Genomic DNA, 16,420 nt, shown 5'->3' with positions numbered 1-16,420 from the left:
TTGGCCCTGCCTCTGAATTGCTATGTGACCTTGAGCTATTTACTTTCTCTCTCTGGCTCTCAGTTTCCTTCTCTACCAAAAAGAACGAGCATAGGCTTGATCTCCAGAGACCCAAATAGTTCTTTTTAGTCACTCCCTGAATTTTTTGATTAAGCCATCTTAAATCTATCTCCTGACAATGGGGAACAGGTGGTAGCTTGTTATCAGCCTCCTCATTTTGTGTATCCTCAGTCACTCAACAAATGTTGATTAAGCACCTACAGGGAGAGCTTATCCTGTGCTGATAAGCCAGGAGGATAATACCAATAACGAACCTTTATTGAGGACTTACTGTTTACCAGGAAATGTGCTGAAGGCTTTATTGTATCAATTTATTTACTCCTTTATTTATTTACTCCCCATTTTACAGATAAGGAAACCGAGGCACTAAACACAGAGATCCCACAAATATTAAATAAGACCAGGACCAGACCAGATGGGCTGGCTCCAGAGCCTGTGCTCTTAGCCTCTGATCCCCCACACCCTCTAACTTGGAGAAGGCAGACCACTGGCCGCACACTCCAGCTCTGCTGTGTGACCTTGGCGAGTTGTTTACTTGCCTCTGTGCTTCAGCTTCCTTCTCTTAAAGTAGGGGTGATAATAGTACCTACTTGGGGGCGCCTGGGTGGTTCAGTGGATTAAGCCGCTGCCTTCAGCTCGGGTCATGATCTCAGGGTCCTGGGATCAAGTCCCGCATCGGGCTCTCTGCTCAGCAGGAAGCCTGCTTCTCTCTCTCTCTCTCTCTCTCTGCCTACTTGTGATCTCTCTCTAATAAATAAATAAAATTTTTTAAAAACTTAAAAAAAAATAGTACCTACTTGGTGGGGTTGTGAGGATTAGATGAGTTAATATTGGAAAAGCACTTGGCACAGATGAGTGTCAGCTGTTCTCCTGCCCTGCGTGGAGGCTTCCAACCAATTTTCCATGGGCAGAACATTTTGCAGTTCTTTGACCATCTCAAGAGCCCTGCGTTCCACACTGGGCACCTCTTTCCCCCACGTTTGTGCTGGGTGCTCGGCACATTCTTTGTCTCTGAGGAAAGTCTGGTAAGAAAGACTCCTCTGCTAGGCTCTGCCTTGGTCAGCTATCAATCCTTCATCTCATCTCTTCCCCATACAGTCAGTGGTTTCAAGGGAACTCATCGCCCCTTACAGTCTTTTTAGGGCCTCTCATTTCTATCAGGTGCTCACTGGGAAAGACCCCAAACTCAACTCCAGCTGGAAAGTCAGGGCCCCAGCTCAGTGTCAGTTTGTCTGAACCACTTTGGAGCTGGGCTCTTTGTTTCTTTTCTGTAACAACTGAGCTCTGCTCCAGGACCTTTGTGCAGTTGTGAGCTTGTAGCAGCTTCACACCAGCTGGGGTATCTGGTTGTTCATCCCATCTGAGACTTTATTGGGCCATTCCTTCATTCAACAAATCCCTTCTGTGTGTCAGGCCCTCTGCTGAGACCTTGGGACATAGTGGTGAGCAAGATGTTATCCCTGCCCCTGAAGAGCTCATAGTCAGTGAACAAGCAGGTATAGCCCAGTTGTCTTAAGGGAAAAACTAAAAGAACCAAGAGGACTTCCTAAAGGAAGTGAACCTAAGCCAAGAGGAGGGAGATGAGTAAGAATGGGGCAAGGGAAGAGGAGGAGGAGAAACAGCATTCCTGGCAGAGGTCACAACATGTGCAGAGGCATGGAGGTGGGTGGTACTTTAGCATTTGGCATCGGGGCCCAGCAGAGCAGCTCTGAGGCAGAGCAGACTGTAGAGGGAAGCATCAGACCTTTCGTGAGATAATGGCTTCCTTCCCAGAGGAAAGGCGCTAGTTCTGAGGACCCTTCTGCCACCGGCCAATTCTGTTCTTCCTGGGATGGTTCTTAGCTTCCATACCTACCATGATATAACCAGAGGCGGGCTTCTCCCTGGCTCTCACCCAGAAAAGGATGCAGTCTCAGGTTTTCTTGGGTTCTTGGAACTAACAGAGACTGTAGAAATTTAAATGAGAGCTAAAGAGAGAATGCTGGGCTCCAAACCCAAGTAGTAGTGTAAAGTAAGTCCTCACAAATTTAGACCAATTAGGGCCTAAGTCCTGCTGGCACGGTGATGAGTACAGCCTAGTAAGACCCTTCAGGAAATGTCAGTTTATTACCATGTAAGTGCTCAAAGGGGAGGGAGAGCTGGCCTGCTTTCATCTTGTCATCTACAGTTGTCTCAGTTTGCATACGATGTGCCAGATCCCTTCAAAATGGTATTCTTAACCTTTTATGGACCCCCTCATGATAGAAAATTCCCTGTGGTCTACTGTGTGGAGCTTCTGGCAGCCTCTAGGTACAGAGGACCTGTTTGTGTGTGTTGGTGCCTGGTTTGTTAGGGCCTGTGCCAGGTGCTGGGGGTGCAGGGATGAGTAATTGAGGAGCTCTGGCACATGTGCACATCTGGTGGGCATTGGGCAGCCAGACTGCGGCTGGAGAGTGGAGAAGAGGCACATGATTTCATGTTCCGAAGAGTTAACAACCTCCATTTAAAGACATGCTTAGGGTCTGGTCATGTCCTAAATTGCCTAAAAGGTCTTCTCTCTTAGAATTCATTGGAGACAACTTGAAGTGCTCAGAGAAATGGAATCATAACCCACCCCAGAGGCAACACAGCCAAGGAGAGGCATTCTTGGGCTTTGGAATCAGACCTGGGTTTGAATCCTAGCTCGGCTCTTTTCTAGCTGGGTGACTTGGGCAAGTCATCTCTCTGGGCCTGTTTGCTCATCAGTACAGTGAGGATGAAAGTGCATCTTTACAGAATTTTGTTAAGACAGCTGTAAAGCACCCAGTGCATAGTAGATGCTCATTAAGGGAAGCTGCTCTTTTACTGAAATATTTCAGAATTTTTGGTTGTCTGCCTTTTGACCTGTCCCAGCAGCTGAATCATTGAAGAATTCAATCCCTATTTGCTTTTTCACTGCAGGAGGAGCCCTTCAGTTTCCATCTCCCCGAAACCCTCTTCAACATCTCCAGGTTCCTGCTGCACAGCCTGACCAAAGACACCCCTTTGGGCATCTCTAAAGTGTATCCTTTCACCCCCACCCTCTGTCCCACCTCTCTTGTCTAATGGCCCCTGTGAAGCTCTTTCCAGAGCACTTTACTGGCAGAACCTTCCCTATCTCCCATAACCCTCAGGGAAGAGAGAGAGTTTGTTCTGCTGCTACTGTTTTACTGTAGAAGCAGCTCGCCAGGGAGGCCAGGGGGCCAGTGCCAAGAGAAGATTAGTTGCTAGGGCTCTCTGGGCTTAGCCCAGCTGTGGGTCTCTAACCAGTCCACTGCCCAAGCCCTCCTGGAACCCATAAATAAGGGTATAACAGAAATATAGGAAGCTCTTGGATTCTTGGGCATTTTCCTGGGGGGCAGGTTAGAGGGTGTTTGTTCAGCCCGGGACATGGAGCACCTGCTGTGCCCTAGACATCGGGCCAGGTGGTAGGTGACAAAGCTGTTATCTAGTAGAGGAGGTGACAAGTGTCCCACAAGTGTTCACACTGAAGTGGGATGTGAGGTGTGTCCACGTGTGGAATGTAGCTAAGGCTGGGGCCATGGTAAGGGAGGGCTGCCTGGAAGACCCGACATCTATCCCATGAGGCACCAGGGAAGATGGTAGAGTAGATATTCCAAGGGAGCACCCCGCACATGGAAAGGCACAGAGGTGAAGTAAGCATGGCATACGGGAGACGCTGAAGCCCACCCTAGGTGGGAGTCAGGCTGGAGAGGTAGTGGCCTGAGGGCCTCCATGTGAGTTGGCCTCACCTTCTTTGGAACTATAAGGGCCATTAAAGAGGAAGACTGGGGACCCATGCTTCCAGAAGCTACCAGGAAATGACCAAAATCTTTTAAGGTCATAAAAGTCATAATTTTCCCCATCCTCTTCTAAATCTTGTATTCTCTCAGCCCCCTCCCAGCCCCAACCCTACCTTTTCTCTGTAAGGAAAAGACCCTCCCAGGAGAGGCCTCAGAGGTACTGATCGGTGAGAAGTGGCTTCTCTAAAGGTTCCAGGCCCATCATTTACATTCCAGGGGAACCAAGAAGTATGTTGTTGACTGAGAACTTTGCAGAGGTGTGGCCAAGGCCACACCTGTTGGAGCCTGAGAACCTTTGCCCAGTCTTCCCAGCAAGTTCTGTTTGATTGAACCCCTGTCCTAAGCTGCACCCTATACTGTTCATTGGGGACCTGGAAGTGGCTCCTGACATGGTCCCTGACTTTGAGGAGTGACCGTGGAGACATAGACAAGAAAGCTTACTGCTATGTAACTTCTGGAGTGGAAGGAGCCACACTGGGCTTGTGGGGAGCAGGAGCATCAGGAAGAAGGAGAGTGGGAAGGAGACATGGTACTTGAGGCTTGCCAGGGAGAAGTGGGGAAGGGGGTTCACAGGTGGGACACAGAAGGAAGGACAGGCCTGGCCTGGGTGCAGACAGCATTTAAGGTGACTTGGGATCCAGCACAAAGGCCTGGCGCCTCAGATTGAGGAGCTCAGAGGAAAGTCTCAGAGAATAGGGGAGGCTGCCTCTCAGAAATCACTGTGGCTCCGTGAAGTGCAGGCAGAGAGAAGTGCCCTATAGCCAGTGGCCTCTGAGCTGGATCTGAGTGAGCTCCACAGGCAGTCTGGGACCAGCCCCACCTGGCAAGCCTAGAGCAGGATGGCACTTGGTGCTGGGCATTCTAGGACCTGGCTGGCAGGCTGGGTGAGGTGGGGAGAGCCATTTTGGCCTACTCAGGGTACAAGATGAGCCATCAGCTGGCCCAGAGAGCCTAAGCAAGGTTAAAATATTAATGGAAACTGCACTGTCTTTATCTCTGGAAAAATCCCTATGCTGTGATATCTGAGAAGTACACTTACATCCCACAAATGAGCAAAGCACTCCTCAGGCTCCTATCTATACCCTCCTGGCACTAGCACCAGCTGCACGCCAGCACAGGGCTCACCCTGAGGATAGGCAGTGCCAGCTCTTGGGCCCAGTGTGGCCTCTGCTGTCCTTAACCCTATCATCCGCAGGAACACGCTCTTCACTCTGGCCAAGCAAAGCAAAGCCCTGGGTGCCTACAAGCTGGCCCGACATGCCTACGACAAGCTGCAGGGTCTGCAGATCCCCGCCAGGTTCCAGAAGTCCATTGAGCTGGGCAGCCTGACCATCCGCTCCAAGCCCTTCCATGACAGCGAGGTGAGGGCACAGCTCTCTCAGGCAAGAGGCTTCCACTCCTCTTCCTGGACATCCCCTGATGCCTTCTTTCCCAGCGGGGTTCTATCTGAAAGATGACTACAATGGTCTTAGGATCCTGTGCCCTCCTCCCTTTCCCAAGCCCTGGTTTGTTGACTCCTGCTTTTCCCTCTCTGCCACCTCTATTCTCTACTCAGCCAGCTCTGCTGCAGCCACAGCCCCTGGCCCCTGTGGGCTCCAGAGCCCTGCCCTCCCTTGCTGCCTAGCCTTCCCATGAGACTCTGAGTCGGCTACAGCCCAGCCTATGCTGCTCTGCCTTTAACCTCCCCCTGCTCCTGCATGCTCAGATGGCTCTGCCTTCACCTCATCCTAGGAGCTCCTACCTTATCCCCTCTTTCTTCTGGAACCAGGTTATCACTCTTCTAGGTATCTGTAGCCCAGCTGTGCCCCAGCCACCTTTCTTCCAATTTAACCTGTTATCTCTCACAATTGTCTCCTTCAAGCTCAGAGCAGAGACTTGCATCAAACAGACCTGGGTTTGGATCCCAGCTCCACCATTTCCTAGCCTGTCTCCCATCTCTGTGAGCCTCGGTTTCCCCCTTTATCAAAGGGGATATACATAATAGTTTTCCCACAGGATAAATAGCCAGCCCAGATAATGTGTGCGGGAGGGTACGTGGTGTGTGTTAAGCGTCCTGTGTATGGTGGCTGTGGTGTTGTCATTCCTGCTGGAGAAATGTGCTACTGAGCCCTGCCTGTGAAGGAGTCCGGGGCAGTGGGACCCAGGTGACAGGGCCTCAGATGCCTCTGTAGGCCCTTATCCTGAGTCTCCACGCATAGAGTCCTAAGCCCGGTGCCCCTTTCCCACCCACACAGGTAGCCTTGCTTCTTGGCAGCCAGGCCCACAAATCAGAGTAGGAAGCATTTCCTCACTCTGGGTTTGGCTCTCAGGCAGTTGTGGGTCTTGTGCTTTTTAGGAGCTGGTGCCCTTGTGCTACCGCTGCTCCACCAACAACCCACTGCTGAACAACCTGGGCAACGTTTGCATCAACTGCCGCCAGCCCTTCGTCTTCTCTGCCTCTTCCTATGGTGAGTCTGACGTGCAGATGGATGGCTGGGCTCTCTCTGCTGCTGATTGGCCACACGTGTCCTCATTTGTAAACTGAGGACAGTGTGACACCCACCCCACCAGATGCACAGTCACAAAGGGTTCCCAGAAATAGGACCCAGTGCTGCCCAAATTTGAAGCACCGCCCCTCAGAGCCTGGTATGGGGCTTTGCATGACATAAATGCCCTAGATGCCATTGGTTGGGCATTTGGTCTGGAAGGCAAGGATGGGCTCTTAAGTCCCGCTTCCTTCTACATTAACGAAGAATCAGAAACCCCTTCCAGGTAGCTGGGCAGAGGCTGTTCCTCCTCCCTTGTAGAGGAGCCCATCTGGCTATTAGTGGGAAGAAGGGGTGCTAAAGGCCACTGGTTTTCACCCATGCACACATGTACACATGCACACACATGCGTACATGCCTGCTTCCTCCAGACCTGCAGTGGGCAGAAAGAGGCCCTATGGGTCTCCTTGCTTACAGAGAAGCCTGCTGCTGGGTGAGAAGCCTGCTCGCACCTCCCCTCATGCTGCCTGGTGAGAGCATCCCAGGCCCTGGCTCCCGCTGAGGCAGCCATCCCATGGCCTTCCCCATGCCTTGTGCCCTCTAGAGGTGCTGCACCTGGTTGAATTCTATCTGGAAGAGGGGATCACTGATGAAGAAGCTGTCTCCCTTATTGACCTGGAAGCACCAAGACACAAGCGTGAGAACAAATGGCAAGAGATCACAAGCAACAGTATCCTGGATGCTCAGCTGGACCTCTGTGTGTGCCAACCGAGCATGGGGCCTGGGTGTAAGACAGGAGGCAGGAGGGGCTTGGGGGATGGCTGGCCCAGTGGAGGCATGGGCATGGCAGGCCACTGCTGAGTGATTGGAGAGGCCTGCATGGTGGCAGGGACAGGGGCTGGCAACAGGCTGAGAGAGCTGGCCACTGCACAGAGGTACCAAGGGACAGTACATGCCCACAGGCCCAGAAGAGGCATGTGGAAGAGGAGACGGTGCCTTGATAGTCACCTTCGCTTCATTTCCAGGTGGGCCTCCCACCCACCTGGCTCCTAAAAGGTACCGTCTGTCCTTCTGGCCACACAAAGCTGATGAGCAACCAACACAGCATATGATGTCTGTATCAACTTTTCTAGTCAGGTCACGTTTGTGTACAAAAGACAGAAAAAATCATGATCGAGCTGAGCAAACAAAAGGCTGTAAAGAAGCCTAGCCATAGTTGGACACTCAGCCGGATCCAGGTGCTCAGTTGGCACTGGTGGGAGGCTGTCTCCTGTCCTGTCGGCTCTGTTGTCCTTTGAGTGGCTTCATTCTTTGGCAGCACCCATCCCATCCCACCAGCAGTACCAACCCTGCATCCTATCAGCCTTAAAATCCATGGAAAGGGCTGACATTCCTCCCAGAATGACAGCAAAACCACAAGGCACATCCTTGCCGGGACAGCTTGGGTCAAAGGCCACACCTCAGCTCTTTCCTCTGGCTAGGACCATGTTCACGGTCCCATTTGGACACAGGAGGGGGCTTCTACATGTGACTGTGCACACTCAGCACCTACAGACCCTGCTAGCACACAGCAGTTGGATCAGCAGGTCTGGGTGCATGGGAGCCTGACTTTCCATTAGCTTCCAGGTAATGCCAGTGCCGCTGGTCTGTGGGCCACATTTTACATTTTGAGGAACAGAGGAGAAAGGAAAAGCCAGGGAGTTGTTTGCCAAAGATGGGAGACAGAGATCAGATGCTCTGCCTGGGTTGTTGCTGCCTGGTGGGACCACATCTCATACCTGATTCGGCACCAGCAGCCTCCATTACCCTGGGGCTCTTCCTGGTGGGAGCCCGAGCCGCCCCAGCCTCATACCAGCTCTTCTGATACCACCTGGCAGAGGAGGCAGCTCCTTAGCACCTTCATCCTGGTCTAGCTGGCCTTAGGATTTGCAGGAGCTCTCACCCGCTTCTCCGTGAAATAGGACCTGCAAGTCCATCTCAAGTGCCTACAGGCAACCCGGTGATTACTAAGTGTTTCTCCAGGAATTGCCAAGTTTGCTGGCCATGGTTTCCAGCTGGCCCATTATTTCTACTCCCACCCACAGCAGGCCCAAAGTCTCTGCTCACTTGATGCTTCTGGTCAGGCCCCTGTGGGCCATGGTGTGGTCTGTGTGGGACAGCAAAGGTCCCGCCAGAGCACCTTTCCCTCCTGGGCACTGGGGCTTGGTCCCAGCCTCTGTGTGTCTAGGGCTGTCTCCTCCCTGGCTTGCACTCCCTCCATTCCTCCATCTAGAAACCTATTCCATAGACAGAGTCATGGAGAAACACACCAGGCCCACAGAAAGCGCCTGTGAATCTTGCATTGGGTGTAGGGTGGGGCCTATTTCCCGCTCAGCCTCAGGTTCTGTCCTTGACCAGACCCTTCCAGATTCCCAAACTCTGAGGCTGGATGAGACTGTGGACTCCATGGGAGATGATGATCCATTCACGGCAAAGCTGAGCTTTGAGGTGAGGGTACCTCTCTGAGTGATGAGCTATGGAGGCGCATGAGGCCTCTTGGGTGGGGGTTCGGAGGTCCCTTCTCCTGTACTCACTTGGGCATGAAGCGGACTTGTTCCTTGTCTGGGCCGCGGTGGAGTCGAGGTGGCGTGGACCCCATCACTAGAGATGGCTAGCAGGAGCTACATGACCTGGCAGGGTTCTATGAAGGTACCCAGCAGGGGAAGTCTTTGGGGTCCTCCCTGGTTGCCCCAAAGATTCTGGGATTGTGACTCATATAAACATGTCACCCTGGCTGAGAGCACAGGTGTCCCCTGCTTTCCACCTGCCCATCCTGCAGCAAGGGGGCTCCGAGTTTGTGCCTGTGGTGGTGAACCGGTCGGTGCTGCGCTCCATGAGCCGACGGGACGTCCTCATCAAACGCTGGCCCCCGCCCCTGCAGTGGCAGTACTTCCGCTCGCTCCTGCCGGATGCCTCCATCACCATGTGCCCCTCCTGCTTCCAGGTACTGTGCCTACAGCTCCTGCGTGGCTACCAGTTTCTTCTTTCTGCTGCTTTTCCATTTCCCAAGTGTCCCCTTGGAGACACCTGGCATCTGGGAGGAGCACAAGTGATCCCAAGGCCAGGGCTCTGAGCTGGGAAGAGACTCGGCCATCCTTAGGCCCTCCCTCTTCTCCCTTCTGTTCTGAATGCTGTCTGGAGTGGGCTTACCCCTGACCCTGTGCTCTCTGTACCTGCCCCTAACCAGGGAGACCCAGGCAAGTGTGATGTACCTTGGAATTTCACTTAGAAAAAAGGGGCCTCAGACCCCAGACCCTTCTCCCCCTCCCTTTCATTCCTCAGACAGAGGTGTTCTGGATCTGGTGTTTCTAGCCCTGACTCACTGCCAAGCCTCCTCCCCTTGGAAGGGCGGGAGTCCTTGCCAGGCTCAGGCCTTGGCCCTGGCTCATGACCTTTTCCCCTCAGATGTTCCACTCGGAGGACTACGAGCTGCTGGTGCTTCAGCACACCTGTTGCCCCTACTGTCGGAGGCGCATTGACGACCCTAGCCCCTGACTGGCCCCCTCAGAACCAGCGCTCCCACCAGGGCCACCTCGCACTTGGCTGGGCTGTCAAAGGAAGAAGAGTTCAACTGAAAGAGTTAAACTGTCAGAATGTGTCTTCTGCCCAGATCAAGTGTGTATTTTAGGGAGGGGCCTTGTGTAACCACGGAATTCCTATTTATGGCATTTCAGGCCTTGTAAATAGCACCAGGAGATGGAGAAGAGAATGTACATATATTTTCTAAGAAAAAAAATCTGTTACTTTCAGAGAGGCTCTGAGTTGTTCGTGGCAGCCTGCTGGAGTCCACAGATCTGTCAGACCATTAACATGTACACTTTGCGAACAGATTGCCTCAATAATTACAAATAAAAGGGCTACTTATTTTCATCAGTGTCTGCATTTTAGCAAATCTTCATATTGTCTGCAACTTAATTTCCTTATGCAAAAGTGCACCTGTTTCTAATTTGATCTGAGAGGAACATTACGTTTGCCTGCTCTTAAAATGTAATCTAATCGAAATGGCAATATGGGAATGGGTAGGGGAATGGGTATTTATTTATTTTGGTTTAGTGGGGCTCCATCTCGACCAGAAAATAAGGTTCCTGGCTCCAAAGAAGATGGCAAAGAGGGCCTCTCCTCAGAGGTTCTGGAGCCTACCCTCTGCTTTCTAGCTATGGCCAGGCCCCCCTCCTTCACCCCATTCCCCCAGCTCCACAGAGGCCGCAACCCCACTGAGGCTTTCCCCTTCCTTCCACCTCCTGAAGCTAGTGGATCTGTTTGAGGTTTTTGCTAAGGTCCCTGCCCCTGAGCATCAACAATGTCCAATTCAGCAGCTCAAGGGCAAGAGTGAGTAGCACATGGGAGGCTGGGGAGGGAGAGCTGACATTTATTGGGGACCTTCTCTGTGCCAGCCAAGTTCCATATATTGTCTCCATTCTCATACCAGCCTTGTGATGGAAGGATTATGATTTCCATTTTGCAGCCATGGGGTTGGGTGGAGGTACTGGGCCCAAGGACTCACCCAGCCCTGGGTGGAAGCTCCTGATCTGTCCTGCCCTGAGACCCCTGTTCCCTTTGCCCTCCACTCTACCTGCCCCAGAGGTATCAATGATCCAGAGCTTTGTGCAAAGTCCTGACAGCCGGGAAAGAGAACTGGGCTGTCAGATAAGAAACCCACCCTGGTGATCAGATATTGATACTTTACAGCTCATCTGTGAAGTGGGCAGAGTGGGACAAATGTCCACACTGGGGGGATGAAGACAGACCTAGAAAAGAGAGCGGCTACAGAGGCCACCCAGCGGTGAGTCCTGAAGCTGGCCCCTGCCTTACCCCTTTCCCCCTGCCTCCTCCTGCACTTCTTTGGAGATGATGGAGGAAAATAAAGAAAGAGAGCCAGACAGTTGTGCCAACAGAACTCCTCCGTTGAGTGTCTAATTGCTTACGATCATGCATGCTCTCTCTCTTGCTAAACATTTATTAATGTGTTAGGATTTCCATTAGCGCATTACTTGAACTAAAATCATTTGCATATGGCTGGGAAGAAGAGGGGAGAGAGAGAAAACAGCCCCAGCCACCCAACAGGCGTCAATCACAGTGACAGATCAGATGGTCCGTGGCTAGAGGCAGGGGGAGGGGGCCCAGCCTGAGACTCCATCATATATCATCTCAGCTGAATAACACAAAAACTAGTTTGTGCCATGCCAAGTTCTGCTGCCCCCGGGAAGCTGAGCTCTTGAGGTCTGAGTCTGAGAAACAATCACTGTAGCTACCTTTAAGTCAAATGCTCACTGAATACCAGACACCGGGCTAAGCACTTTCCACGTATCCTCTTATTTAATCCTCCACAGCCTCCAGGGTGCCCATTATGCAGATGATGAAACTGAGGCTCAGCAACATTCTCTCCTTTACTTCAACAAATACTTACTGAGCCAAGACAGGATTCATACCCAGGCACAGCCTTTACACCTAGGCATTCTGTTCTGCGTCTCCCCTGTCCCAGACTAGATGGGGTCTTGACCAGGCCTGTTCTCTCTCCAAGGCTCAGTTTCCTCATGTGTGCAAAAGGGCATACTCCAGCTCTGACCTTGAGGCTCGAGCCTCAGTCTCCATCTGAGGAGCCTGACGACCCTTCACATGCTACAAGGAAGGCACCGTGGGATGTTGAAATGCCCCTTTCACTAAGACGACACTGAGGCCTGGAGAGAGACAGTGCCTGCACAGCTTGGTTGTTCAGGCTGGGACTTGATCCTCCCAAGTCCCCAACACTGCCCACATCCCTGAAAGAAGGAAATAGGAAGAGGGGGATTGTGTGGCCCAGATAGAGCTCCAGGCCAGGCCTTAGGTGGGCCTGGCTCTAGCCTGGCCTCAACCAGCTGGCTGTCCCCCATGCACCCACAGTGAGGCTACTGAAGCCAGGAGCCCCTCATGGCTCTCACACAGGTGCAAAGATGTCCCATCTCCAAGGCCCCATCTGCCTATGGCAGATACCAGGCAACCTTCCACTTGTGCCAGCCTCAGGAGCCTCAGCAAAGAGGTCTGCACTGGGCAGAGCTCTCATCCTGGATCAAGCACTTATCCCAACACTCCACCCAGACTCCAGAGAATCTTCCTAGAATGGGAATCTGATCATACCCCTCTCCTGCTTATAACCCTCTCCACTGACAGCCAGCTAACATCTGGACTCCTAGGCCTGCCCTCTCTGGCCCTAGGCCCCAGGCCAGCTGGCCCTTTGCTCCCTGTGCCTTGGACAGTTGTCCCTCGGCCTAAGCCTCCTGCCTCCCTCCTGCTCCACACCTTGCTCCTCTGGGATCCCACAGCACTGGGCCTGGGAGCAGAGCCTTGCCTCTCATGGTTATCCTTGGGATAAACTTGTTATCTCCTTGTTAGCTGGCCCCCAAAACTAGGAGCTCCTTGAGGGCAGGGAATATATAGGATTTATCTGAGTGTCCCCAGCACCTAGCCCCGAGCCTGGCACATAAATGGTGTTTGGCAAATGTCAGGGTAAGAGGGAAATGGGGTGCCTGAGTGGCTAAGTGGGTTAAGCCTCTGCCTTTGGTTTGGGTCATGATCCCAGGGTTCTGGGATCGAGCCCCGCATCGGGCTCTCTGCCCTGCGGGGAGCCTGCTTCCTCCTCTCTCTCTCTGCCTGCCTCTCTGCCTACTTGTGATCTCTGTCAAATAAATAAATAAAATATATTAAAAAGGGAGAGAGAGAGAATTGCAGGGAGGGGGGAGGGAAGAAGTGGGATTGGAGGAGAAGAGGAAGGAAGAGGAGGAGAGTCAGATTGTCTCCTTCCTTTCTTCCCTTTGACATTCTCAGCTCAGTCCAAGGCCTCACTCAGCCATGGTGATGCAGCCAGGTGGGACTAAGCCTGGGAGCAGAGACGGGGATGGGGCGGGGTGGGGGGGGGGAGGAAGCTGCTGAAGCAGCAGCACCTCTATGCACAGGCTTAAGAGCTATTTGTGTGCTACCTGCTAAGCCCCTAATCCTCCATGGCCAAGTCAGAGCCCCGCACCTGGGCTCCAAGGGGGCCGGCTCAAGAAACCTAGAGATAGGTGCCACCATCTTCAGAGAGAGCCACCACCAGCTGTCCACCTCCACAGATCATCCCCAAGCCTGACTGAGGGGCCAATGGCTCAGAAAGTCACCCACTGGGGGACTTATCCCTTGGTGTGCTCCTGGGCCCTCTCTGGAGGACCTGGCATGGGAGAAGAAAGCTCAGGCTGGGGAGTCAGACAGCCGGTTCACTTCTGGCCCTACTGAGGGACATTAACCCTCTGAGCCCATTTCCTCAGCGGTCAGAGGGTATGGAGTAAGACCTCCTAACGAGGGGCCAGGAGTCATCCATTCATTTGACAACTATTGAGCCACTACCCCAAGCTGCCTGCTCAGATGCAGCAAAGTACAGGCGAGGCCAGCCCTGAACTCTGGAGAGGTGGGCAGTGAGTCATAAGGGGACAAATAAGACCATTGCTGATAGTGATCAGTTCTGAGTAGAAAACCAGTAGGATGGAGTGGGGGCCCTCGTTTATAGACTTGGGGTCCTCACCAAGGAGTGCATTGCAAACGGAGACCAGACCTTCGTAACCTGAGTTAGACTCTAAGAGGCTAACACTGTTGGTCATTGATCACTTATAGGCAACAGAGTAGGAAACTGAGGCACAGGGAAGGGAGGGGGATGGGTTGCACCCAGGCTATGTGCCTACAGAGTCTTGGTCCAGATGTGAGGGTAAGTGTAAAGGGACCATGCCCAACTGAGGGGGACCATGACACCTAAATTGTAAAGTCAGGACGTCTGTGACTGCGCCTTGGTGGGAAAGCAGATCAGTCTACCCAGCAGGTGGGCATGGATCTCCCATGGTTTCCTAGTTCCAACAAACGGAGGCCAAAAAGGCCAGACGCCTCCCCAGGCTAGAATCCTGTGCCACCCTCTGCCCTCTGGGCCACCACTGCTTCTCTAGGCCCATGTGAGTCAGGCTAGTGGCTTTCCCATCAGGCCGGCACAACCCATTTTGGTCATTTATACCATGGTATGAATGGCAGTAGATCTTTCCTGAGAACTGTCTTTGGTGTGGGGAAGGAGGCAAGGCCAGACAGGTGACAGCCCAGATTTGTCACATGACCTGGGCCACGGACTCACTGCCTCAGTCTCTCCACCTGTGCAATGTAGTAGGGAGGATCAGAGGAGGGGACTTCTAATGACCAACTGCTCACTGTGAGCCAGTTGCTCTGAACAAGGAGTATTTTTAGTTTTAAAAAAGGTTCTTTGTCGTCCCTCGCAGAATACAGTGCAATGTCACCCTGTGAGGCCTTTAATTCCCCATGGCCATGGTCCTGTGAGAGAGGGTCATTAAACTCTGAGACTTAGAGAGGGAAGCACTGACTGAGATAACCTAGATCTACTCACTTGATCCACAAATACTAAGCACCTACTATGCACCAGCCTCTGAGGATGATACTCCAGTGAACAGAACAGACAGAAATCCCAGCTCTCTCCAGTGCATGGGGAAATGATTTACAGCATTCTGCTACGTGCCGAGTACCACGCTCGGCTCCAGGAACCCTGTTGAGAGCTGGGCAGACCCCCTCCACCCCTGCCTGCTCAGATGACAGCCTGTGAGATGGACAAAAAAACATGTGAACAGAACATAGAAGTTTCCAGGGTGTTCTAAGCATTAGGAGGAGGTGAAGGCAAGGCATTGAGGTCTAGGGTTGGGGGCTCACAGGGTTGTGTGTGGGCTGGTCTTGGCCCAGGGAATCAGGGCTCCTCCCTCCGTGTGGCTACTGGGGCCCACGTCAGAATCAAACCCTCCACCTTGACCTCATTAGCACTGGGCCTAATCCCTGAGCCAGCACCTTAAACTGCAAGAGGTCACACCGCACCCCCATGCCTTCCCTGCACTCATTCATTCCACCAGCACACATTTCATCAGCACCCCCCATATGCAAGCCTTGACACCACTCGGGACAGGCAGGGTCTGGAGCCCCAGGCGGGCTGGAGAGAAGAGGGTACTCTCCTGAGTGAACAGGTCTGGTGGGAAGGGACTATACAAAAGAGAATCCTAGGGAAGGAAGTCTTGGAGACAGGGACACATCCCCTACTGGCTCCTTCCATCACCAAGTTCACCGTGTAAACTTCACCTTCCCGGGCTGCTCCAAATGACAGTGTGTTGGAGAGGGTGGCAATCTGAACTTTTCCTATTCCATTGGTTTCAGGATGTGTTTGTTTGCAAGACCTGACAACCCCATAGAACGATACTTCCTGCAGACATCATCCCTCTCCATGGCATTTGTCAGAGCTGAGCACCCTCTGGGGAGCACAGTAGGTGGCTGTAGGCAGCTGTAGGCAGCTGTAGGCAGCTACACATCTGTGGCTGGAGGGTGGTCCTTAAGCACCCCTGTGCCGGGCACTCCCATCTGCCTCACATCATTCCTCAGAAGCATGGCTGTGCTCCCTTCACTGATGGGGTGGACCTGTCCATGCCAAGCCTCCATCTGCCCCCAGAACCTGCCCTCCTGGAGTTACCTGTCACACAGCTTCCAAGACCCACTGACCTAGCCCAGACTGACCAGACATCCCTGGATGTGCCCTGTGTGCCACAGTGTCCAATCGGGTCTGTTTCTAAGCTCAGGCTCAGCCTAGCCTTCACACTGGAGTCCCCAGGAGGCTGGGACCAAGCCGACCTTGCTCATGACAGCAATCTGGTGCCCAGCACAGCGCCTGGCACATAGCCACCTCCTGGATGCAAGGCCTTGCTTCAGGAGCCTTGAGAGCCTCTGTCCCCTTCCTGCTCCAGTCACCCTTTCCCTGCTCCCCTGTTCTGTCCTCACTTCCTCCAATATATCTTTGGGTGCATTTGAGCCATGTTTCTACCCCTGAGATTTGCCCAAGCCACCATCCACTGCCCAGGCTCTTCAGCTGGGCATGGAGACCCACCAGAGCTGGCCCTGCAGCCCAGGTGCAGCCTCAGCCCTCAGGCCTGACAGGCCTCAGGCCTCCGCCAGCCCTTGACTTCAGTCTCCCCCACTTGGCAACCTAGCAAAGTACCTCCCCTTCCTCAAACACCCAAACTT

General features: G+C 53.0%; 1 protein-coding gene across 6 annotated transcripts in view; it reads left to right on the top strand.

The window, feature by feature from the left end:
• Window positions 1-10,234, top strand: part of IFT122 (intraflagellar transport 122) — a 71,958-nt gene extending 61,724 nt beyond the window's left edge. For all 6 annotated transcript variants that reach the window (XM_044252945.1, XM_044252947.1, XM_044252946.1 and 3 more), the window contains 7 exons: window positions 2,980-3,080; window positions 5,056-5,221; window positions 6,196-6,307; window positions 6,930-7,055; window positions 8,733-8,812; window positions 9,144-9,308; window positions 9,770-10,234. In XM_044252945.1, the coding sequence (XP_044108880.1) occupies window positions 2,980-3,080; window positions 5,056-5,221; window positions 6,196-6,307; window positions 6,930-7,055; window positions 8,733-8,812; window positions 9,144-9,308; window positions 9,770-9,859 (840 nt within the window). In that variant the 3' untranslated portion in view covers window positions 9,860-10,234. The remainder of the gene's footprint in view (window positions 1-2,979; window positions 3,081-5,055; window positions 5,222-6,195; window positions 6,308-6,929; window positions 7,056-8,732; window positions 8,813-9,143; window positions 9,309-9,769) is intronic.
• The last annotated feature ends 6,186 nt before the right edge of the window (window positions 10,235-16,420 follow it).

Source organism: Neovison vison, chromosome 6, assembly GCF_020171115.1.
Source record: "Neovison vison isolate M4711 chromosome 6, ASM_NN_V1, whole genome shotgun sequence".
NCBI lineage: Eukaryota > Metazoa > Chordata > Mammalia > Carnivora > Mustelidae > Neogale > Neogale vison.
The sequence above is the reverse complement of the archived record's forward strand: the minus strand, read 5'-3'. Positions and strand labels throughout refer to the sequence as shown.